Below are 23,031 nucleotides of genomic sequence, written 5' to 3'. Positions count from 1 at the left end.
ACCAAGATGATAACACACAGGACGTATTACGTAATCACGTGCAAGCCCTGGACTGAAAATAGTGCTCATGATGATCGAATGAGATGGCCACCCTGGGTCCACTACTTCTCAATCCAAGCTGGGTCTGCCACCTTTCAACTGAACCACCACTGCACAATCCAATTTGAGTGCTTCCAACTCAACCTAGTTCCCATGCTGCTCAAACTAAAATGGGAGCACCATCTATCTCCCCAACCCTAGGTCCCTCACCACTCAACCAAACCCCAGCCCCCATGCTTAACAATTCAATCTGAAGCAATCAACTTTCAACTCAACACTGGTACACCAGCCCTCAAATGAAATATGGGTCCACTTCCATTCACCCGCGCTGAGAACACCACCTTAACACCATCTGGGTCCCAAACTCATCACCTCAACAAATGGCTCTAACTCTCACTACGAGGCCACCTCCAGTCAAACCAGTAAGGTATGTTACATGTTAAGTTAGAACAATTAGGTCACATATTTAAATGATTGGGCCTCAGCTTGCTTGCACGGACTTCAATTTTCAAGTTGTTGAAGAAAATATGACGTTTAAAATTGCATAAACAGGTTTACTAGGTGCACGTTTCTCTTCTGGGTTTTGCCTTTTGATTCCTTTTACTGTATTGTTTTCTTGTACTAAATAAAATGTATTCATTGTTGTTCCTCAAAAAGGAAGTCACGTACTGGGAGATGTATGCAAGTGGCAATTTTTCAAGGCCTACAGCTGCCCAGGCCACAACTGTACTTCATTCATTTCTAAATTGCTTGATGGGGTCCTTCAACAGTGTAATGTTGTTTCCCTTATTTGTAGATTAAAGGGTGTCCAATACGTATTCATGATGTAATTATTTTGTAATGTAGCTTATTTTATATAGCACAATTTCTACAAAGTTGATTGGTTTGTGTCATGTGTCTTTGTTAGTTCAGCCCTAAGATCCCACTTCACACCATGTCAAGGGCGTGTTTTCACTTTTTTGAAACCATAAAATGTCCCTTTTCTTTGCCTGGCAACAAATCAATACCCATCTGGGGCTGTTCGGTGAATTCCCTTATATCATGACCTCTTGCAACTGGCTTTACTTTGATGCACTATTGACACTGATTTATTCATAACAAGGTAATCACCTGGGCCACTGTACACCAGACCGCCAGCATCCACCCGCCCCCACATTCACATAAGATTAGATATAAGACTTCGAATGTGGAGTGAACCCAAATGTTAATGAGGGTAAATACTTCAACATTTAAGGTGGAAGATCCCACATAGGTATATACTCTACAATGCCACCTTCTATTCCCTATTGGCTCCCACAATCTACGTTATCTTCTCTCACATTATCTTGGCTGTCCCTAACCCCTTCTGTCGGAACGAACCTTTTGACCCTAGGATTTAACTGCCCATGTCTAGTGTGCACTACACTCATCCCCTGAACTGCGGGACAAACCATGACTGCCAAGTGGCTCTTGACGCCATTATTCAGTCCCGGTGTTTTGGCCAATGGCACACTGCATTCTACAACTTGTAGTTTCAGTGTAAGCACTGTAAGAAAATGCTGAAAATCCCAGTATTCAAAGTATTGTTTTCATAAATACAGGACTGGCTGAAAATGACTCACATCACATATTGCTACTCGGCAGCAGATCCTTCGTGCACTCTTCTACCCTACCTCCTCTGCTACTACTACCCCAAGGAATTCAGCCCCGTTTTCTGCTCTAATGCTACAAAACTGAACAGAATACTTATTAGTTTATAGTCATATTCTGCTAGAAACTCAAACAGCTTCACGACTATCTCCCTCTGCCAAATTCATCCCTATTTGAAATACCCCCCTCACCTTCTTCTGACCCCATTCTAGTCCTGCCCTGTGCCCCCAGCCGAACACCACTCTCGTGTAGTTTCTTGCTTTCCGCCTGGTCTCACCTCTGGGTCCCCGATGTTTCTCTTGCCAGACATGGTGCTTTTTTGACTCCACTCTGCTAAGTCTGGTCTCTCCTCCGCTGCAGCATACGGTTTCCAGTAAACCTTGACGCGATTGGCCAGTTGTGCCGGCTCAGCCAGTCCTGGCGCCTGATACTCGGGACTGCAGCTAGACCCCGCGCGCCCCTGACAGTTCGAGGGCCGTTGCCAGGCGACGGCCGACGCCACAATGTTTGATTCGCTCGGGCGCCGTTCTTCTATCTGTGCGCGCGCTGCGATGGATTCTCGTGACCCGAGGCGACGCCAGCGCAGAACAGAAAATACATAAAACATTCAGTGTGCTGTAGTTCGTTATATCTGTATTTGCTCTTTTTCAAAATTAGACCCGAAGCATGTCTTTACATGTAAATTGATTTACGTGAGCCACCAGGTTGCAGCAAATAAACTGATAAAACTATTCGTAAAATACTCTGTGTTGTAAGTAAATTTAACTGATCTGTCTACTATTTAAGACGAAAAAAAGGACACTTCATTTACAGGTTTTTTACTTGCACGCATAGATACTGTAATCGCGTCCCTCGAATCGGGCGTACCTGTGTCTCTAACCAATCAAGTGACCGAAATACATTGCATAGCCATATTCTATTCGCCGTGGGAAAACGGAGGTGCCCTACGATTGGTTAAAGATCCTGTTGACATGCTCATTGGCTGAAGGTGCTCACGTTGTTTGCTCGTAGGCTTGCGGATTCTGTGAAGGAGGCCTAATGTGTGTGGTGAGTAGACCCTGGCACTGTTTCCCAATGCCGACGGCGTGCCACCCGGGCCGTAATCAAGTCATGAGTTCGTCATCAACTTCTTTTCCAACTACTGTTTCCCCTTGCCCCTGTACAATCATTGACACCTTGATACGTATGTTATTGACTCTGGAATGATGCAAGGCAGCGACAACTATGCCTGGACTGACCTAAACCTCTGAGTTGCTTGTCACGGATTATCTCGGCAGTGAGTACTTAAATCCATTAACGCACATTACAGTTGTATACACGTTTTCAGTGCAACACTAAAACATAAGGTGACATAAAGAAAATGGAATATGCAATAGATAAGATTGCTTCAATTTATATGAGTAGATTAATTGCTCCCCATGTGAATATTTATACCACAAAATATTGGCATTTCCATTAAAACGTTTAGTTTTGGGAAATTCCTTACTATGGTGTTGTGTGCGCCAACCCTTCCCCCAAACAGAAATGCAGGTTATTTGTATTTTTACGGCATGTGTGTATGTGGGGGGAGGGGGCGTCTTCTCAAGCTTCGGTAAAGCACAGAAAAAAGCTATCACGTCAATTGCATTAATGTAAACTTTACTCTCAAAGAACAGGTTAGGTGCAGTAATCACCACCCCGTTTTGGGCTGGCCTGTCGGGCATATATGCATGAAAATGGACTACACGCTAAGCCCTGCCAGACGAGCGAGAGACTGTCAACCCCCTTCTGGCTCTTCCCTTGTCCATGCACTCCACCATAGCTTTTTCCCAGTTCTCCCTCCGTATTCCTCAACAAACAACAGGGGGGAGTCGTTGCTGGAGTATTAATGACCGCAGTATTAATACACTATAAATTACATGGTATCTAACAAAACATCATGCCTGATGGTCATAAACACGTTCCATGTATAAACTGTTGGTTTCTCGGCCTACATGATTATCCCTTTGGGTTTATCAATAGTCCTTGTAGCCAATGTTTATGCACAGTCTCCTCAACAACGGTCCCATTGGTCAGGTACATGCATTTAGCGGCTAGGCTTCCACCTTGCTACCAATCTCTGTGGGCGGCCCCCTGGCTGTGTCTGGGCTGCAAGCGCTGTGTCTGCTGACCCTTTGCTGGGCCCTGCATGCGCCTGATGCCCCTCCCGTAAGGCATCCCAAAGACACTGTTTGAGCGGTTCTTCTATTAGGCTATTGACTTCTGTCCGTCTGTGTTTTTTGCTTCCGCCACACTGCCTGTGGTTTACCGACTGTTGTGTTGAGCGCTATGGAAGCCTCAACACCATTGTGTGATTGACGCGCGTGGTAGACACAAACTCACGCGACACCTTTGTTAAGGTTACAGCTGCGGGGTGGTCGAGGAGGGCCGACCACACGTTCAGGGGCTGCAGCCTGCCGCGTGTCCCTACCTCACGGCCACTCCTTTGTTTATTTATAGCTCCGAGGCTCATGCCTCGGAGCAAACTATTATGCATGAACAGGGAGGGGGAATCATCCCGGCAACACCCGGGGATTCCCCCACACAACATAGACATATAGGCTGGTCGGTTACATCACCGACCAGCGATATTACATTCCTCCCTAAAATAAAAAAAAAAAACATAAACACAAAAACTCCACACAGTTCAAAAGTCACACAGATGATCACGCAGCCGAACAGAAGGGCAAGGATTGTTGCGCAGGTTGTATCGAGTAGACTCTGAACGACGAGACAGCACCTCCGGAGTCACATCCCTAGATGCAGTGTCACCGGGCCAGGAATTGGATCAGCATCCGCCAAAACAGCCGAACGAGACACTGAACCATCCGCACAAAACCCTGGAGACAACGGAATCACCTCCTCGGCATCACAGACCTCATCTCGAACAGTGCCTTCTGGAGAATAAAACCGCTTAAACAAAGATATGTTGCGGGTCACAGTCTCGTCGCCACGCCGGGCTACAACAGCCAAACCATTTCGTCGGACAACTGTCCAAGGGACAGTACTGAACGGCGTGCAAAACTTACTTCCCGGCACGGTTTGTTTCAACACTTGATCACCAACTTTCAGCTCGGAGGGAATTGCCCGGCGCCTACAGCTAGCCCGCTGATTGGACATCCTCCTATTCTCCTGAACTATGTCACTGGACACAGCTGGAGGAATCCAAGAAGAATGGTGAGGAATAGCATCCAACGACGCCCTCCCAAACGCAAGGTGAGTCGGAGCTCTGTTGGTGGTGGAATGTGGTGTTTGCTGGTAATTCCTCAGGAATGAAAATATAGCATATTCAACAGCTTGACCACCAGCGACAGCAATTCGAATAACTTTATTAAGAGTCCTCATAAACCTCTCGACCTCACCGTTAGCTTGAGGCCAGCGTGGAGTAATTCGACGGTGATAGGGGCCAGTGATGTGAAGATAATCTGCTAATTCTTTACTTTGGAAAGGAGGCCCAATGTCTGTTTTTATCTCCGATATCAGACCATGGGTGGCCATTGCTTTCTCTAGACCAGAAATTGCGACATCAGCGGTAAGGGTGGGGATGATCTCCACTTCAGGATATTTTGAAAAATCATCGATGAGGACCATGTTGTGACGACCATCAGGTAAGCTTCCAAAATCCAAACTCGCCGACACCCACGGGCCAGCCGGGGCGGGGCCAGTCTGGACCGGATCAGGTCGACTCGGCTCACCTGTGACCTGATACCACTGGCAGGACCTCACTAGACTCTCCACTTGTTCGTCCATTAGCGGAAACCACACCTTCGACCGGAGACGGCTTTTCGTTTTAACCATTCCCTGATGACCATTATGTGTCAACTCCACCGCTCTGGGAGTGAGGGAAGAAGGAACAACCAATCTATTTCCCCTCAACAGACAGCCGTCGGCGTCCGTGGTTAGCTCATCCCTCACATGGTACAGACTTCCGATAATGCGTTGGGAGTCTGGAGTTAGCAGAGGCATCTGTCCCTTCATGCGGTGCCACTGATTATTGCGCATAGCCACCATAACCTTCTGTAAACACTCATCACGCTTAGTGGCTCACACAATTTCACTCAGTGTCATTGGTATCGGCCGGGACCTGTCTGTGACATATCGGACATATTCTTCAGTTTCCTGTGCCTCTTCCATCTCCACAGAGGATGCCTCGCGGGGATGCCTTGACAAATAGTCAGCAGGATTTTCAGATCCGGGTCGGTATTCTAACTGGCACCGATAATCTTGTAACTGCAACATCCACTCTTCAATCCTGGGAGGTGGTTTTGACGCAGTACCATTGAAAAGGGGGAGTAACGGTTTATGGTCAGTAGTCACGACAAATGGGCGGCCATACACATAAATATGGAAATGCTTACAGCCCCAATGTACCGCAATTGCTTCTTTCTCTATCTGCGAGTAACGCTGTTCAGTGTCAGTAAGCGATCGGCTGGCATAGGCCACAGGAGACCACATTCCTTCGGTGTATTCCTGCAGTAACACAGCTCCTAACCCTTTTGGCCCAGCATCAACGGCAATTTTGGTGCATCCTTTTGGGTCGAAAAATAAAAAAATGGTCTCACTGGACAGCGCATCTTTGATCATATCAAACGCCAACTGCTCTGGGACTCCCCACCTCCACGGCTCAGAAGCTTTGGTGAGACTCCGCAAAGGCTGCGTGAGGTTAGACAAGTCCTTAATGAAACGGCCACAATAATTCACCATTCCTAGGAAACTCCTTACTTCAGTGATATTGGTGGGAGGAGGCGCACTTTTAATGTCACTAACTTTGGCCGGATCTGGAGCTACCCCGCTCAAGGAAAATACGTAACCAAAGAATTGTATTTTGTCCTTCAAGAATTCACACTTTTCTCGATGAAGGGTGAGTCCCGAGTCCTGAATACGCTGTAGAACTTTCTGTAGTCGAGAATGGTGCTCTGCAACAGTGGGCGCATGAACAAGAATGTCGTCACTGACATTGATTGTTCCAGGCAAACCAACCAGCAGCTCCTGAATTACATTTTGGAACACCTCTGCAGCACTAGATACTCCAAAACTCAATCTTTTATACCTCCGGAGCCCGACATGTGTAGAGAACGTCGTAATGTAACGTGAGTCTTTGTCCAATACCAGCTGGTGGTATCCTGATCGAAGATCCAGTTTCGAGAACCATCGCGAGTCACTGAGCTCCCCCAGGATATCATCTATAGTCGGCATGAGATGTCTTTCCCTTCTGATGGCAACATTAGGGAGGCGCATGTCCACACAAATTCTCACTTCGCCAGGTTGTTTGGGCTTCCTTGCCTCCACGATGGGGGAGACCCAGAGAGTGGGACCAGACACCTTCTCGATGATCCCAGCTCTTTCCAAGTTCTCCAGTTCTCTCTCTACTTTGGGGCGAAGGTGGAAAGCCACTCGCCTGTGATGAAGAGCTACTGGTTGCACCGTAGGATCAATGTGGAGCTTGATTTCTATACCTCGGAGACACCCTATGCCATTGAAAACCCCTTCATATCGGGCAACCAATTCTGCTATGGACTCTTGATGAATGCTGAAAGCGAATGTCACAATCACCAACTCTTCAGCAGCTTTGCATCCCAACAGCATTCCCGTTCCTCCTTCAGTCACATAGACTTTTGCCAAAGTGGACTGTGATCCATGCGCAAGATTGGTTTGGAACATGCCTCTCAACGCCAAAGGGGTACTCTGCCCATACGCATATACTTTGATGTTTGTCTTGATTAACGCTGGAGGCAGTGCCATCCGATGGTACTCTTCTGCAGCCAAAAGATTTATGGATGCTCCAGTGTCCACTACAGCCACAATATGGTGATCGCCCATCACTATTTGGCATCTTGGAAGAGATGCCTGCTGGGGACTAGAGGGTTTGACCGCAAATAATGAATGGACCACATGAATCATCGTCTCATCGTCATCAATGTCACTCCCTCGCTCCACTTTTTCTGGAATAGCCTCTTCGAGTGCAACATTAACAGATGCACTTGCAGCTGTCTTCGATCGGCAAACCTTTGCAAAATGATTCATTTTTCCACAGCTGGAACATATCTTTCCTCTTGCTGGGCACTCAGATGACCTGTGAGGTATTCCTCGTTCGGGCTTTATTCAGTTTTTGTCTGGGCCGGTTCACGGGCGTTGAGACTACATTGACCACCTCTTCTTTTATGGGTCGTTGTAATGCAGCTTCCATGTGTGAGGCTCTGGCTTTCGACAGTTCTTTCGTGCGCCCTAACTGCAAAATATCTGGCAATGATTTTCCAGATTCCTCCAGGATGCGCTCTCGAAGCCTTAGAGATGAACACCCTTGAATCAACTGCCCTCTTACCTCGTCCGTTTCGTCATTGAACCTGCACGTGCTCGCCAGCTCTCTCAACCTTAGGTGGAACGCGTCTAGCGACTCTTCCATTTGTTGCCTCGCTTGTCTAAATATGAATCTTTCATAGTCTGTGTTGACCATAAGTTCAAAATGCCTGTTAAGTGCCGCTATCAGCGTAGCATGTGTTTTGGGTTCATTCTCCACTAGGTTTTTTGATATCTTGTATATGTCTTTACCACCTATGTGGATCAGCAATGCACGCTTCTGGTCATCTTCTACCTTGGTGGCCTCAAAGAATAGGAGTACCCTTTCTACCCACTCTTTCCACTTTGGAGCCTGGGTAGATGGTGCTCCCTCTACAATGAATGGTTCTACCGGAGGTATTGCGGACATTGTTGCTAGTTGGGTTGAAAAATTGCCGTGGACTTAATCCTGCCGTGCAGGTGAGAGAGGTATTTTACAGCGTTTGTGGCAAAAAAAAAAATTGTGTTCTTTTGTGTGTCCAACGCACCATCTTTTCTTTTACTTTCTGTTTCTTTTTTTTTTTTTTTTAGAGGAACGAAGAAAAGCACACACCAAAAATAGTCCTTGTCAGGCCATAGAGGGAGTCTTCTTTTCTTAACTGGCACTGTCTTTGTGCAGAATACGATGAACAGAGCAGGCACGAGCACCGTGTCGCGCACGGCCGCCTCTCTGTTTTGTTGACACGATGATTGTGTACTGAAACAAATAGACCCGGCACGAGCACCGCGCATTACGCGGCCGCCGTTCTATATATTTTTTTTTAATTGCCCGTGTATCCGCTGCACGAGCACTGCGTGTAATTCACGCAGCCGCAGCGGAGCACAGCCAGGGGCGAGGGTTCGCGCACCCTCGTCTCCAATTTGTTGTGTTGAGCGCTATGGAAGCCTCAACACCATTGGGTGATTGACGCGCGTGGTAGACACAAACTCACGCAACACCGTTGTTAAGGTTACAGCTGCGGCGTGGTCGAGGAGGGGCGGCCACGCGTTCAGGGGCTGCAGCACGGATCTCCGTCTGGCAGCCTGTCGCGTGTCCCTACCTCACGGCCACGCCTTTGTTTATTTATAGCTCCGGGGCTCATGCCTCGGAGCAAACTATTATGCATGAAGAGGGAGGGGGAATCATCCCGGAAACACCCGGGGATTCCCCCACACAACATAGACATATAGGCTGGTCGGTTACATCACTGACCAGCGATATTACACCGACCACATGCAGCTCCCTATGGGCAACCGAGCAGTTACAGCGCCCCTATATATTTAGTAGGGACATGTCCATTCCTACCCCAGATAATTGTATGCCGTTTAACAATGGGTGACATCCAAGCCCATTTCGTGCCTGGGCTGCACTTTTTTTTTTTTTTTAAAACATTTGATTGTTTTTACAACTCAGGCATATAATGACATTACAAGCACAGAAGAGATTCAGGGGATCAAACAATATTGCAGTGCGAAAACAAAATGGCAATGGAATCATATCAATACACACTACATTAGTCCCGTAGATGGTGTTCCAACAGGGTAGAACGTAAGTCTTACACGTGGGCCTAAGCCTCTATCAGTAACCCACAGCCTTTCTGCACAGGGCTCCAGTTCAATGTCTCTGAGGTTTGCCCAGTCTCACCAGATCTTAGATTGTTTTTGAGGGCGTCCCTGTGATAACTATATAGGATGTTCCAATCCCATGTAATGGTCCATGCCTTTGGCCCATACCTCCACAGAAGGGGTTTCCGTGTCTTTCCAAGCTTTAGCGATAACCCTTTTATCAGAGATTGGGCCTAGCCATAGAAGCACCCTCTGGGAACGTGTGCCCTCCCTCCCCCCAATTTTTCATTGATGTGTAATAGGATGAGTCGGGGATCCTGGGCTATGTCCCAACCCAGCACCCTCTAAAGTTGTCCCAACACGCCACTGCAAAAGGAGGTCAGCACCGGGCAATGGCATAATGTATGACAAGTCACCATGCAGGTCGGCACACCTTAAGCAATCTCCTGAGGGAATCGGGCCCATGCTGTGTAGTCTGGCTCTAGTAAAGTACACTGTGTGCAGCACCTTTAGTTGGATTAATCTAAATTGTGATGCAATAACTGCTTCTCTAGGTGCATCCACTGCCTCCCTCCAATCGTCATCGTCCATTGGTTCCAGGTCTCCCTATCATGCCCTTTGTATCCAAACTAGTGGATGAGGCACATTGCACCATTGCATTTTATAAATGTCAGAAAGTTTTTGGTCATAAAGATGTGTGAGGAGAATTTTTACCTCCATTGAGGAGAATTCAGGGATATCGCTTATCGATTAAACAGTAGGGAGAAGGGTATGCTGAAGCTGTAAATAGCAGAAAAACTGTGTGTGGTGAAGTTCAAGTTCGGCCTGCATGTCTTGGAAGGGTTTAAATATCCCTTTGTGAAGCACATCTCCCAGCGTCGAGATGCCAATAGCATCCCAGGCCGAGAAGCCTCTCAATGACGTCACCTGTGGAAATCTGGTGTCCCTCCACAATGGAGTCTCATCCAGCATGAGAAGGTCAGCCGACCCAGTGGTCTTCAGGGCAGCATTCCATACCCCAGACGCTACTTGTGTAGTGTGCGGAAGAGTCGTGGAAGCTGCTCCACCATACAAGAGGTGTGGGAGGTCCCGGACGCCCCCACCCCAGCCCCCCATCAACCATCCCTCCACCTCATAGGCTGTGTCGGCAAATCCCCTAACCACCATTCGTTGATAATAGGCAAGTGTGCCACCCAGTAATATTGGCGAATATCGGGAGTGGCAATCCTTCTCTTGATAGCCAGCTTACAGCACTTCCCCAAACCGATGCGGGGTACACTGCCATTCCACAATAATAATCTGATGAGTGCAATGACTTTGCAGAAAAGCGTGCTGTCAGTCGGAAAGGGGTGATTCTGTAGTTGGTAAAGTAGGTGCGGCAAAGAGACCATTTTGAAGATGGCTGAATGCCCCAGAAGGGAGAGGGGACGGGTGAGCTAGAACTTCACCTCACGGCTAAGAGCAGACAACTGAGGCATAAAGTTGCGGTCGAAGGAATGTGTTTTTGTCGTCAGTGACAAAGACTCCTAGATATTTGAATCTGGAGGAAGGATAGGTATCCTCACTGCCCATGGCATGTCACGGGGCAGGGTGCAATGGGATAAATTGCATATCTTTGGGGGATTCATCAGAAGACCGAAGTAAGAGCAAAAGATTTCTAAGATCTGGAGCACCCTGGGACCTAAGTCCATTGGCTCATCCAGAAATAAAAGGATATCATCCACGTATAGGGAGATTCTATCTTCCACCTCCTCTGACCACTGGAAGCCCCAAAAAAAGAGGGTCGACGCGTACTCATGTCACCAGGGGTTTCATTACTAACGCAAATAGTAAGGGTGACAGGGGACATCCCTATCAGGTGCCCCAGTGTACCGGGAACCACTCCAAGGTCACTCCCCTAATGCGTACTCTGATCCGAAGATTGGTGAATAAGAGACGTACATATTGCACAAATTTTGGAACACATCCAGTACGGACGAGAAGGCCAAATAGAAACTCCCAGTCTACCGAGTCGAATACCTGCCTAAAATCAATGAACAGGAGGACTCTATGACCCTGAAAAGTCTTACTTAGAGCGATTGCGTTGTGCACTCTCCGTAGATTGTCGGGTAGTCTGGTTAGGCATAAATCCGGATTGGTCAGGGTGCATGAGCTGAGTGACTACTGCCATCAGACGGGTAGCTAGCGTTTTGGCCCAGACTTTTGCCTCTAAGTTTAAGAGTGAGAGTGGTCTGTAATCTCTGCAGTTTGTACCCTCTGTGCTAGGTTTGGGTATTACCACAATCTTGGCACTTCTAAGGTCCAGGGGCAGTTCACCCATCTCCAAGGCCTCTCGAAAAGTGTTGAGTAATGATGGGCCTGCCTGTGGCCTAACCAGGTGCCAAAACTCGACCTGGAAGCCGTGTTGGGTCTCAGCGCATTGGGTCCCAACGCCCTACCTGCCCACAGCTGGGTCAAACCCACCCTCAGCTCATCACTGCTAACATCCACCTCCAGTGTCTCCCTCTTCTCCTCGGGGGTCAAGCAAGGCATCGGAATATCTGACAGAAACTGAGGTAAGTCTGCCTGGGGACTTGCAGGATCTGCAGTGTATAACGTACAGTAGTAGGATGCACAAGCATCTGCAGTAGCTCTGCTCGTATTCACCTGGGAACCATCGTCTGTCTGTAAGCAGGCCACCGGAGCCATCGCCTCGCTAGGAGTACACAGCCAATGCATTGTCCTGCTAGCCTTATCGCCTCACTGATAGTCCCTGCTACGGGTAGCCAATCATGCCTCCCAGATGAGTTCTTGTCACAGCATAGTCTGGGTATGGAGGGAATCACGCAAGAGGGATTCCTGCAATGTTTTTACATTTTGGTGTTCCATGGCCAGCATGCATTCCTCCAGGTCTCTGATATTTTTTTTCCTGTCTCTGTTCCTCTGACTTCTAGAATAACTAATGAGGCGACCCCGGGCTATAGCCCTATGGGCCTCCCAAAGCGTAATGTGGAAAGTCACAGATCCTTTGTTTTCAGCCAGGAATTGTTGACATGCATGCTGGCACAGCTCTCGAAATTCCTCCTTTTGGAGTAGCCAGCGGTCGAGGCACTTTCTCGACCTCGTCCTGTCAGCACCCTGCGACAACACTACTTCCACTGGCGAGTGGTCAGAGAGCCTGTGGGCCAGCAGCCCCACCTTGAGAACTCCTTTGGCCCTCACGGTCCTGAATGAAGACATAGCCAAACATGAGGAGGAGTGTTGTGCCCCTGAGTAAAAGGTGTATCTCCTCTCTCCAGTGTGATGTGCCCTCCATACATCTATCAGGTTCCAATTATTTGCAAAATTTGTGAGGAGCATGGGTCAGCGGTGTGCACCCACAGTGGTCGAAGAGCAGGCTAGGTTCGTATCACAAATCTCTTTAAAGTCCCTCCAATTAATAAAGAGTGAGGTCGCCAAGCCTGACCAGGAAGTCAGAAGAAACGGGAGGCGGTGTGTAAACCCAGATCAACGAGAGGAGGCGGCAGTGAAGAAAGCCCAACACTACCACATTTCAGCCTAAAGTATCTTGCCAGACCTTGGACACGTCAAAGGGGATGCACCCTCTAATTGGTATGGCTGTGCCTTGGGAGCCACAGTAAAACCGCTCGTGGTACACTTGAGTGCAGCCCTTACGGACCAGAAATAGACATTTGTTGCCCATAAGGTGCGTTTTTTTGAAGCATCACTATGTCTGCGTTCGACCTCAGGGCTACTCTGAGCACCACCCCCATTTTAACTTTATCTAGCATCCCATTGACGTTCCAGGATAGGTGGGTGAGCGTAATTTGGATAGAATGCCCCTGCCCAGAGATCCTTCGAAGGTGTACGTTAATCATTGAACAGTTGTGTGTACATGTGGTGTCTAAGGGCCATGTGTGCACTGCATATGTCCTAGTTCACTGTCCATACCTGGAAAAAAGCTAAAACCAAAAACAATACCCCAGCACCACCCCCACCCAGAACCTGTTGTTATGTGACTAGGAATTGAAGTCAACCAGGATTTTATGTGAGATGTGTCACTCCCTTATCACAAATTCCCCTTCTCAACAAGAACAATTACCAATTAAATATAGGCAAGGAAGTCACAACTAGCAACAGCGAATCCCAACAATATAGAACAGTTAGGTCACCCATGTTAGCAACCATAGGAAAGTCACAAAACAGTTAAAGATGCCTGTAGTTGATCATCAGCAACACAAAAGGATGATGGACGGAGTGCTGAAACATTTCAAACACTCATCTCCAGTTACAGGTACGGGTTGAACCCATCATTCTTTTGCTCACCATGCCATCCCAGTTTGGACCCAGCCACATGCAAATCAGTCTTGGCCCTATTCCCCATGGGAACAGTAAAGCCCAAACTTTCACGCCAGGTCTTCCCTGGACCAGAATCAAGCATCCTGGGACCGGTTTTGGAGTACCATCCCTCATCAGCCAGGCTAGCTTGAATCCAGTGGCACAGTGAGCAAGGGACCCACGTCTGGGCATACCTTGGCCACGTAGGGCAACTTTAGCAACACGAAAAGATGATGGACAGAGTTGATCATCAGCACCAGAGGACTTTGGGTGGCCAACTGGATGCATATGCGAGTCATTTCAGGAGCCAGTACGGCCATGCCCCAGAGTTCAGGTTCTCCAGTCCTTGTGTTTCAAACGTTTTCTCAAGGCTGTGCGCCATTCATGTGGGGGTCCTCCAGCGCCCCAGCCCCCCCCTTCATAAAGTGGAGCATACATCTTGCTCTGTAGCGGTTCCTCCTCTATCCAGTCCGAAACTGCCTTAGAAGAATTGATGAAGAATGTTTTTCCCTGTTAGATGACTGTCAAGTGAGCGGGGAAGAGGAGCATGTACGTGATCTCATTAACTCTCAATTTTTGCTTGGCTTCCTGAAAGGAGCGGCGAGGTTGTTGCACCTTCAAGGTGTAATCTGGAAAGACCATCACAGGGGAGGATTGAACCATCAGTTGACTTACCTTGTATGCCGCCCAGAGGACAGCGTCTCTGTCGGCATAGTTGATGACACGTACTATGAATGTTCGAGGAGGAGCACCGACAAGAGGTTCGCCATCAACGCCCTGTGTGCTCATTCTACTGTGAAGCAGGTCAACACTTCTTTGGGTGTCCAGCTAGATAGTCCCACATTAATCTTGTTGGCATGGGGCTTTCCGCTTCCTCACGAATGCCCACAACTCAGAGGTTGTTCCTTTGTGACCTCCTTCCGGCATCCACCGCACGGGCCTCTAGTCGCCCTACCAGACACTGTAGGGTTCTCAATCGTTCTTCCTGTGATGTGACTGTATCTTTTACTGTTGACACCCTGCTCTCGACCTCAGTTACCCTGTGCATAGTATTGCAGAGGTCTTGTCCAATTAGGGCAAGGTCTACCTTCATTTCCCCCATCTTGCCCTCTATAGTGACCTTGAGGGTCTTGGATAGCATGTAGAAAATAAGATGTCTGTGGATCTCCATCTGACTGGGGGTGGGTAACCTCCCGTCACGCCTGTCTGACCTGTTGGGCTAGTATGTTTAGTGAATTTATCAGTCTTTTGCCGAGAGGCAGCTGTTGCTGGTTTATCTCCGTCCATGATGAAGTTACTGTGGGGGGGGGAGGATGCCAGAGGACAAAGTGTGGTGAAGTGTTGTGAGGCGGGGGCTCCACCAGATGATAGAAGCCCAATAGATCAGTGTAGTAAATAAGAGGCTTGCACCGTCCAAAACACAAAGCCTCCCAGACCATCGTCGGGCCGCCAAGGTGCCAGTTCGTCACACCAGGTTCAAGTGTGTCTCACTGTTCGGTGGGGGAGAGCCGGTGGCATGCCTAGAACACCATTCCGGGGGGGCTCTAACCAGATGTCTCCGGGTCCAGGCAACAGGAGAGCCTCCAAACTGCATCACAGGCAACCATCCTGGTGGCTCAGGTCATCCCGCTTCGTTGTGTGAGAAGGTTCCCATATGACAGTGGCTGCCACACTCCTTATTGCCTCTCGGGCGGGGGGGGGGCCTGCACCCCTCTCCAAGGCCAGCAATGATGGTAATGTGAGGGGGGGCTCTAACAGGGCACTTGGTGCCCCTCACAGCAACACACACCTTAGGGCAGCCCTCTCCCTTGATCACAGTGCCTCCACCAAGCCGTGTTCCTCTGTGCTCCCGGGGCTGACCGGCCTTGCTCTGGCCCCACCTTGCAGAGGCCCAAGGATTACAGGCCACACTGCCGCGTTCCCGCCCTCCTCAGCGGCCCCATTCCCAACCTGTACTTTGTCCTTGCCGGGGACCGCCTGGGACCTGAAGCAGGTGCACTGCCACCTCCAGGTTCCTCCGTCCGCTCCAGGAATCCGGCTCATCTCCGGCGGGGAGACTCTCTAGGGCATCATCGATCTTTGCCCTCGGGTGAAAAAACACAGATGGGCACCACTTGCAGGCTCAACCAGGGTCGGATGGGCCCAGGAGCAGCGGTTGTGGACGAATCAGGTGATGGGAAGCGGAGCTCTCTCACAGAGCGACTGCCATGTTAGCAGGGGAAGCCACACACCCCTGTTCCTTTTCTTTTAATTAAATGGCCAATGACTAAATGGTGCTGTACCTTAATAGGCCTGCCTAGATAGGAATCTTAATTCCATCTCATTGCCACAAATAAACCTACAGTATGCAACAGTTGAGCTCAAACACTAAATAATATTCTGTAAAATTATTAAAAAGACATGCAACGAAACTAACAGTACTCCACAGGGGTGTGGAATTTAATAAAATATCTCCTTGTCCATGTGACAGGTTGCTTCAAAAGTCTACTTGTCCTGTAAAAAAATCTACTTGTCCCTTTGGTGCCATGTGGTGCCGCAACAAATTATGGCAGCAGTCTTATGTAAGAGCTCTGATAACAGTCTTTCTGATTATGCCAGGGCTAATACTATAGTATCAATCAATCAATCAATATTTGTAAAGCGTGGTTACTCACCCGTGAGGGTCTCAAGGCGTGGGGGGTGAGGGGCCTCATCCGAAGAGCCCCGTCTTGAGGTACTTCCTGAAAATGGTGAACAACGGGCTTTGTCTGAGGTGCAGGGGGCGGTTGTTCCAGCTCTTTGCTGCAGTGTAGGTGAAGGATCATCCTCCAGCGGTGGTTTTGTGGATGCAAGGGATGGTGACCAGGGCCATCTGATTGGAGCGGTGGGATCTGGTGGGGGTGTGGACGGAGGCGCGGTGGTTCAGGTAGGTTGGTCCTGCGTTGTGTGTGGCCTTGTACATGTGGGTGAGAAGCTTGAAGGTGATTTGCTTCTCGACCAGTAGCCAGTGGAGGATCCTCAGGTGTTGGAAGATGTGTTCTCGGCGAGGGAGGTCCAGAATGAGTCTGGCGGCGGCGTTCTGGATGAGTTGAAGTTTTTAAAAAAATATTTCTAGTTGAGGTGGCGTAGAGGGCGTTGCCATAGTCAAGCTTTCTAGTGACTAAGGTGTGGGTGACTGTCCTGCAACAGTCTGCTGGGATCCATCTGAAGGTCTTTGTGAGTTTGCAGAGTGTGTGTGCCAGCAGGAGGAGGCAACAGTATCAGCCTGGTGGGTCATGGATAGGATGATTCCTAAGTTGCGGGCGTACTCAGTCTGCGCGGGGGGGCACTGAGGGATGTGGGCCACCAGGAGTCGTCCCAAGCTGAGGTGACATTTCCGAGGATGATGAGCTCTATCTTGTCGGAGTTGACCTTGAGGCAGCTTTCTCTCATCCAGGTGGTGACGGCTTCTATTTCCAAGTGGAAGTTCCTTTTGGCTGTATCTGGGTCTTTGCTGAGGGAAATGAGTTGTGTGTCAACGGTATATGACACAATGTTCATACCATGGCTTCTGACGATGGCAGCGAGAGGGGCCAAGTATACTTTGAACAGCTTGGGACTCGGTGAGGATCCTTGGGGGACTCTGAAGTTGACTCCTGTGGGTCTGGAAGTGTAGGGTGGGAGTCTGACCCTCTGCGTCCTCCCGGAGAGGAAGGAGTGAATCAATTCCGGGGCTCTTCCGCTGATTCCTATGTCGTGGAGTCTGGTGCGCAGAGTGCTGTGGGAGACCGTGTCCAATATTGCTGAGAGGTCGAGAAGTATGAGCGCTGCGTTGTGGCTGCGGTATAGCAGTAATCTGATGTCATCAGTGGCTGCCAGGAAGACGGACTGGGAGCTGTCCAGGGAGGAGTTATCCTCAATGAAATTCCGTAGATGTGCGTTGATTGCTTTCTCCATTAATTTGGCAGGGTAGGGTAGCATCAAAATGGGCCAGAAATTATTTAGTCCTGATGGGTCGGAAGAAGGTTTCTTCAGGAGAGGGCGTGTCTCCAGTCCTCTGGGAAGGTTCCCGTGTTGATGGAGCAGTTGATTGTGTTCCGGAGCTTGGGGGCGATGGATGCGCTGGCTCTGATGTATATGTGGTGCGTGCAGGGGCCCGAGGGGGCTCCAGAGTGGGTGCTGTTCTTGATGTTGACTGTTTCCTCTGTGGTGAGCGTGGACCAGCTGTGGATGGTTTGGGTGCGCTTGGGTTGGGGGGGGAGGGGTCGGTTGCAGGTTCTGGTGCCAGGATTCTCCGGGAGGAAGCTTTCATAGACGTCCTGGATCTTGTGGTGGAAAAAGAGGTGAGTTTGTTGCAGAGGTCCTGTAATGGGGGCATGCTGTTGGGTTTGGAGGAGGGGGGGGGGGCAGTAAACTCTTTGATGACTGAGAAGAGTTCCTTAAGAGTTGTGTGCGGAGGAGTTGATGCGCTCCTTGAGTGCGTCCTTCCTCGCGTTCTTGATTTTCCCGTCGGTGGACGGTGGTTGCGGCTCTGAATGAGGCGAGGTCTTTGCTGGTTTGGCTGTTCCTCTGTTTTTGACACCAGGGCCTGCATGAGTAGGGATGTCTACGACATCATCTATGAAAGCTGAGCAAGGGCCAGGTGGCCTGTACACCAGGGTGCCGCGGATGGAGGAGTTGGGGTTGGAGTGAACCGGGAAGTGAAGGTGTTCCATGGTGGTGCATTGTTCTTCTGGGACGGCCTTGACAAGTAGTGAGGACTTGTGTATGATGACGAGTCCTCTGCCCGGGCGGGAGGGCTGGTCCCTCCTTAGGATGCTGTAACCATCGGGGATGGTGATGGCCATGTCTGGGCCCGAGGTGGGGTTGGTCCAGGTCTCGGTAAGAAAGGCGATGTCCGGTCGGGCAATGTTGATCAAATCCCAGAGTTCGGTGGCGTGTTTGTGGAGGAAGCGGATGTTCAGGAGCAGGGAGTTGATGGGGTTGTGGAAGTTGTTGGTATTTTTGTATGTGGTGAGTATAGTTAAGCAGTAAAACTTGAATACTAGTAGTTTATTTTCATGTTTCCTATGTATTCCTATTTTTTGGAAATGCTAGCATGCATCAACATATTTTACTAAATGATGCCTCAAAGAAATAGTACCTGAAATTTCACAGTAATTTAACAAAACATTTTTTTCCTACTTGCATATTTTTTTTTCTGAACATTTTATTTTGAAAGCAGAGAAAACGTTTTTTCTAGCTATTGCGTCAAGAATTTCCAATTCTATTAAGGACACGGAGGTTAGGATTATGCTTTCTCTTTCTTTACTGAAAGAACACAGCAGCCAATAAACATTCAAATTACCAAAAAACTACATAAGCCAACATTCCCAGTAGTCCTTTCTGACCAATCCTTGGTCTACAGTCCATATAAATGTCCTTGTGTCCTTAGTCCTTCCTCTTTCTTTGTCATAACAAAACAAGACAACCTGAGTAAGATAACGAATCTTCAATCCAGTCAAGATCTTCACCTTGGATCAAACTGGTTACTGTCCAAACACTCTGGTCACTGAAACATGGAATCCTTATGCACCTTTGTAATCAGAACCTAATAGAGAAAAAACAGACTGCTAATATTTCACATAGAATGCGTAAAAAAGGGGAGGGAAATCAGATAATATACAGATATCAAATATGCATCACAAATGTTGACAACTTCACAGATGAAAAAAATATCAAACATATTCCTTAAATACATACAGAATAAGGGTGGGATAATCCTCTCCTCTGTGTCCTTAATAGAATTGAAAATTCTTGACGCAATAGCTAGAATATTTTTTTATTCTATGTCAGGACCGGAGGCTTCGGAATATGCTAGTCCAAAGCTGATCCACCACAACCGAAGCTACATCTACAATAGGTTTATGATAAAACACCTTAAATGTACTATCAGAGGACCAATCTGCAGCATTCATAATGTCTTCTAAATGAGAACCAGCTCCAAAAGTCTTAGAGGCCATAGCACCTCTCACAGAATGCCCCCAAAGGAGGAAACATCAATACCTGCTTCAGCCAACAACCATTTAACCCACCTAGCCAACGTGACAGAAGGAAATGAGTAATTGTCCTCCAGCATCCTTGCAAAATTCACGAGTACAATCTTTATATGCCTTTATGCATTTTACAACACATAATTTAGGACGATGTGGAAAAGCTGGATAAGATACACATCTAGAAGCAGTCTTAGTACGTCTTGAAATGGAAAAGGAAACCCCCGAAGGAGTAAATACTCTGTGCGAAATCAAGGGCTCTCACATCTGATACTCTTCTGCCTGAAATAAGACACAACAGTACCTTAAGTTTGGCTGACAATTGTGTACGTGATTAATGTTAGAAGAAAATGAAGCACAATATCGACATCCCATAAAACGGAATATTTGGGCTGAGGGGGTTTTACCATTCCGATACCCCTTAAAAGTTTGCAAACTAAAGGGTGCTCGGCCACCGGTTTGCCTTCAATATGAGGATGTCCAGCTGAAAGTGCCGATCTAAAATTATTGATAGTCCTATAAGCTAATCCTTGCATAGCCAAATCTGATTTAAAAAAATTGATAATCATGCTAATTTGGGCCCCAAGGGGATCAATACTTTGTTCACCGCATCAACCCATCCATCACTTCAAGAAGCCTCATATCTTTTATGAGTGGAAGGTGCCCAGGACTGGGATAAGAAGAAGATAGTTTCTCTCGAAACATTCAGCATTAGCCAATGTCCCCTGAAAGTCTCCACACCATGAGGGACAACAGTCCCTGCATTATTAGAGGATGAGGGAGGAGACCCGGATCCAGAAGTAAAGAGGGGAACGACGGCAGAAGAATCGGAGGGGCACAGGATAGTGACATCGCCACTGGGAACCACGACTGAGCCCTCCACAGAGGTGTTATCAAAATTATCTCCACCTCCTGTCTCCGGACCTGAGAGAGTACCCTCTGAATTATGGAGAAGGGGGAAAGGCATACGATAGAGAGGTCTTCCAGACCTGAAGGAAAGCGTCTGTTTCCAACTGTAAAAGAGGGGGGAGTTGAGGATTGAGGCGAGACACAAAGAGGTCTATTGCACACTTCCCCAATGATTCATGTGTCAGGAATACAGATTGATGAAGTCTCCAGTCGCTGCCGTCCCTCAAAAACGGAGAGTTCCAATTCGCTATCACATTGGAATGTCCTGGGATGTATTTTGCCATCACCGATATCTGATGTTGAAAGCAAAAATGCCAGAATTCCTTGACAATCTCTGCCAGTACTCGGGACCTGGTCCCGCCCAATCAATTGATATATCGCACCACTGAGATAATGCCCATACGTAACAGTATGCAACAGCTGGCTTTGTGAGGAGAAAAATAGCAAATCACGAAAGCTCCTGCCGGTAGTTCCAAACAATCGATGTGTTGTGAGAGTTCTGCTGGTGACCTCCTGCCCCCCATTTCTACCATTCCACATCGTGCTCCCCACCCCCACTGACTGGCATCCGACTCTATGACTATCTGCGGGACCTAGGCAAAGATGGCTTTGCTGTTCCAGATATCCATGTGCTCCACCCACCAGTATATCTGTGCTCGGGCTTCGTCTGTCAGAGAAATCTGCTCCGCATAGCTCAGGCCTTTGCGAAGATGCAGAATCTTTAGACGTTGAAGGGCCCTGTGATTTAAGGGACCCGGAAATATTGCCTGTATAGAAGAGGCTAGAAGCCTCGCCAGAGTCCTCAATGTTAAACTCGGAGAGGTAAGGGCTCTACATAAATCTTTCTTGATCATAGACCGTTTCGTCAGGGAAAGTTTTAACTGTGCTTTGACAGAATTGACTTGGAAGCCTAAGAATTCTATGCATTGTGAGGGAACAATGCTGGATTTGTCTGAATTTATCAGATACTCCACATCTTGCAAGATCTGAATGGCCCGATTTAGATGAACAAGAACTAAATCTGTGGTGTGTGCCATAATTAAAATGTCGTCTAGATATATAGAAGTACGCCTCTCTCTTGAAGAAATTGTACAACAGGGCGCAACAATTTGGTGAAACACCATGAGGCTGATGACCGACCGAAGGGAAGCACGCGAGCTCGAACAACTGGTTGCAAATCTGTAGGGACAATTGTCCACTTCTGTAGAAGAGAAGCAACCTCGACGTCTATGAAATTGCTCTCTGCTTGGGAAAAACGTGGAGGAGGAGGAATGACTGTCTGCGTGGGAGGGGAATGAAATTCTAATTGGTAGCCCAGTATAGTTTGAAGGATCCAGGGATCCTGAGATATTTGTCTCCAAGCCTGCAAATGCTCCTTTAATCTGCCCCCCTAAAACACTTTGGAAAAGGGAATGATTATCACCTGTTACTGCTAAGTCTGGTTTGTTGAAGTTGCCACTATTTCTGCCTTGATGGGTACAACCTCGACCTCTCCTTTGGTTGGGGTAGAATCCTGAAGAGGATTGGTAGGAGCCACAACCTCTTTGTGAGTATGTGGAGGAGGCCTGATAAATCCCACGGCCTGGCGCTCGGCCTCTATAGCGTCCCGCCCTGAGAAAAAGGCCGCCACTGAACATATTTTTCATGGAGGTTTGAGCTTTGTCCAGGGCGGAGAATGTGGAGACCTATTTACCAAGATCTTTAACAAATTTGTCTCCAAACAAGAGGCCATTAGCAGGGGTGTGGAATTTATTAAAATATCCAAATCTACTTGTTCTGTAAAAAGATCTACTTGTCCCTTTGGTGCCATGTAGTGTGGCGACAAATTATGGCAGCAACCTCATTATGTAAGAGCTCTGATAATAGCCTCTCTGATTATGCCAGGGCTACTACCATAGTAGGGCTTGAATACTTGCAGTTTCAATCCCTACTGTAGCAATTTCCTTATTTTGCCACCTTTCTGCAGATCTGCATACTGGGGCTGGAGGAAGCAGTAAGCAATAGTTCCAGGGCTGGAATGCCTTTGAGTCTGCAAACCTACTAACCTGCATGTTTTAAAGATTTTCACCAGCTTCTCTCTAATATTTTCCCATAATAAGAAAGGTTGGACATTTTCTCCTGACAATGGCAGAATTAGAACTTCTTCCAGGGTTGAGAAGAAAGTGGCTGGAGGGAAAATGAACTTGCAAATGCTCAATAGATTTTCACATGAGCAAATCTACACATCGTGTTTACCCATGCTAAAACA

General features: G+C 48.1%; 2 protein-coding genes across 5 annotated transcripts in view; one reads left to right on the top strand and one right to left on the bottom strand.

Annotated features, from left to right (window-relative positions):
- The window catches only part of CEP41 (centrosomal protein 41), a 68,436-nt gene extending 66,163 nt beyond the window's left edge, over positions 1-2,273 (bottom strand). Inside the window, exon 1 of the mRNA XM_069229327.1 lies at positions 1,946-2,273. Within this exon, the coding sequence (XP_069085428.1) occupies positions 1,946-1,978 (33 nt within the window). The 5' untranslated portion in view covers positions 1,979-2,273. The remainder of the gene's footprint in view (positions 1-1,945) is intronic.
- A 379-nt stretch (positions 2,274-2,652) lies between these two features.
- MEST (mesoderm specific transcript) overlaps positions 2,653-23,031 on the top strand; it is a 242,924-nt gene continuing 222,545 nt past the window's right edge. Inside the window, exon 1 of one of the 4 annotated variants that reach the window (XM_069229323.1) lies at positions 2,653-2,715. The gene's annotated coding sequence lies outside the window, so the exon portion shown is untranslated. Of the gene's footprint in view, positions 2,945-23,031 lie in introns of all 4 variants that reach the window. The other 3 variants (XM_069229324.1, XM_069229322.1, XM_069229326.1) reach the window with 3 other exon arrangements.

Source organism: Pleurodeles waltl, chromosome 4_1, assembly GCF_031143425.1.
Source record: "Pleurodeles waltl isolate 20211129_DDA chromosome 4_1, aPleWal1.hap1.20221129, whole genome shotgun sequence".
Classification (NCBI taxonomy): domain Eukaryota; kingdom Metazoa; phylum Chordata; class Amphibia; order Caudata; family Salamandridae; genus Pleurodeles; species Pleurodeles waltl.
This window is presented reverse-complemented; position numbering and strand designations above follow the sequence as displayed.